This window comes from Ctenocephalides felis, unplaced genomic scaffold (assembly GCF_003426905.1).
Source record: "Ctenocephalides felis isolate EL2017-DRISC unplaced genomic scaffold, ASM342690v1 CF-g0.4_SCAFFOLD_01492, whole genome shotgun sequence".
Taxonomy (NCBI): domain Eukaryota; kingdom Metazoa; phylum Arthropoda; class Insecta; order Siphonaptera; family Pulicidae; genus Ctenocephalides; species Ctenocephalides felis.
This window is the reverse complement of record NW_020537646.1, coordinates 13507650-13510180: the sequence shown is the minus strand read 5'-3', so window position 1 is coordinate 13510180 and position 2531 is coordinate 13507650. Positions and strand designations below refer to the sequence as shown.

The 2531-nt window shown below is 29.9% G+C and overlaps 1 protein-coding gene across 1 annotated transcript; it reads right to left on the bottom strand.

Moving 5' to 3' along the window:
* Nucleotides 1-229: 229 nt before the first annotated feature.
* LOC113370861 (5-hydroxytryptamine receptor 2B-like) lies at nucleotides 230-1863 on the bottom strand. The gene is made up of 2 exons (XM_026611541.1): nucleotides 1829-1863; nucleotides 230-601 (listed from the first exon to the last, which is right to left on the bottom strand). Exons 1-2 carry the CDS (start codon nucleotides 1861-1863, stop codon nucleotides 250-252), a joined length of 387 nt encoding a protein of 128 aa, XP_026467326.1. The 3' UTR covers nucleotides 230-249.
* Nucleotides 1864-2531: the final 668 nt, after the last annotated feature.

Here is a 2531-nt window from a genome sequence, read left to right as displayed (position 1 = left end):
AACATTTTAACAAAACAACATATTTATTTATGTTCTGTGTGAAGATAAATGCTCTAGATGAAAATATTTGGAATAGACCATACAATGTCTAACAAATTTATCTACAACCCTGAACAGCCAGGTTTCATAAAGCAGCATGTCTTACCATATGTGTTGATTATGGATTAATCCTTAGAAATAGTATATTTTCTACTAAAAACCATAATCACCAACTTTGTTTTCTGTACGTCGTTTAATACATTTTAGTCATCAAATTCTGCTGTCGCTGTTAGTACCCCTATACAGTCTTCGTCTGCCTTCATTTTTACTGCAATCGCATTTCAAAAGTCTCCAAAATGCTTCTCTAAAAGCTCCATTGAAAATTGTGTAAATCAAAGGATTTACACAAGAACTGACGTATCCTAGCCATAGGCAGGCGTCGGCAACCCGTTCGGGAACGTTACAATTCGGGCAAGCCGCAAAGACGATGTTGAGGACGAAGAATGGTGTCCACAAGAAGACGAAGGCGAAGAAGACTACGCCTAAGACCTTTGTTGCTTTTTGTTCTGTGGCGACAGCATTTGCTGATAATTCTCCACGACGTGGACGCCTTCCTAAAAATCTATAAAAAAAAATTATAAATTTGAATACCAGTCTCAACCTCGATCTGCAAATTGGAATGCATTTTAGACATTCACAATATGGGTGGGATAACAAGGACCACCTGAACCTTTACCCTGGCGAAAGTGTAATCAATGAAAAATAGTGAAAGAAAAAGTAAATTTAATTGAAAAAAAGCAATTTTACAAGAGATAAACTAAGATAATATTTAATCTAACTCTGCTGATGAATATTTTGGATGAAGCACCAGACTAAAGTTTTACAGTGTGATGAATTGAATCTGTTTGCCCTCTTGCTATCCCATTAACCCCCCTCCCCCTTATAAGGTAAAAAAACCAGGCGACATTTTTGAAAAATAGTGTAAAATATAGTTTTACAATGATGTATTAGTCGGGAATTGTTCTGAACATAATTAAATTTCTGGTTGTTTTATATGAGTTATTTGATTTTATATAGTTCATTTGGTTTTTACAGTATGGCTGCCAAAAATCAAATTGGATCTTTGTAGCCTTTGTACCTTTTTTAAATTTTTTGACGTAGTTTTGCAAATAACTATTTACTTACAGTTGATAGCTAAATTGGTTTAGTAGTAACTATAAATTATCTTCGTGTACTTAATAATTTCCAGACTCAAGAATTCTAAATATCAGAGTTACTTCATTTTTGCTAGCACTTAATTAAATTGTAGTCTCATAATTAATTTTGCTAACATGGAGAAAATTTCTTAGACGTCTTGATACTTTCAAGTGTTGCATCATGTTTTTCTGACTAAATATTATTAGTTCAATTAAAATATAATTGAAAGTGTTGATAAAATCATAACTTGGTAGAAATTACAATGAAACTTTGGCACAACAAATGAACACTCAGTAAAAATAAAATATGAAAAAAAAAAAATTATTTTTGCATATTACTTTAAGAGATTCTTAGAGATTTTATTTTTTGTTTAGTAGCATCTTTATCCAAAGGTGTGATACGTTTAATTAATAAGTTTATCTCATTTTACACATTTAGATTTGTATCATTACTTTTATTCACATTTGCTATTATGCTACAAAACAACTACCTACTACCAAAACATAGACATCATGTAAATCGCTCAACTTTACTAAAAATGATTTTTGAAAAAACGATTTTATTTTTTTTATCTTTATCTAAAAATTAATTAAAAAATATGTTAATTGAAAATTTTACAAAAAATATTGATTGCCTCTCGCACATTATTTACATCTTTGTCATTTTCTCAAACTTTCTTGATACCATAACGATAGAAATAATTCCCACAAAAAAATTACTTTATCCCTTGATGTTTTGGTTCAATTATCCATTACTGTTATCATAGTGTTAAACAAAGCAGAATTAATGTTTTTGTATGACTAAAAATCTCAACATTGAATTCGACGATAACTTTAAATACATACTTCAGTTCCACGAGTAAGTTATAATAGTTCCATCAGTGCATTGGATTTAGTACATTGCTTGTAAAACTTTTAATTAAGCGAACAAAACGGCTTTGCAAGTTCTTCAATTGATGAATATTTACATTACCGATAAAAAAGATTGAGAATACGCCCTTCATGCTTCCTCTGATAGAAGTTTTTAATTAGATTTTGATGACACACTATTTAAATGTCAATTGCAAAGGGTTTAATGTAACTGCTTAATTATTTTAAGCCATTTCAGTAATTGAATTGATTAAAGATATTAAGCAATAGATATTTTACCTTTGTATTCCAATTTCAATAGATCTGTATAGTACAATTTTTTAACCAAAATGGCAATACTTTTATCTGCTTGCCAATTTAAATTAATCAAATGAACCATGAACCAGGGAACATTATGATCCCTTCCACGTTTTACTGACGCACATTTAATTGGAATTGAATATTTGAGAGATAAAATTTAAACCAACATAAATAAGAATACATTTC

Bases quoted from the DNA above. Each gene is read 5' to 3' on its own strand.
- LOC113370861 (XM_026611541.1), bottom strand. From the start codon at position 1,863: ATGGTATCAAGAAAGTTTGAGAAAATGACAAAGAT. The intron at 602-1,828 runs GTAAATAATGTG...TTTTTTTTATAG, and splicing joins TTTGAGAAAATGACAAAGAT to ATTTTTAGGAAGGCGTCCAC.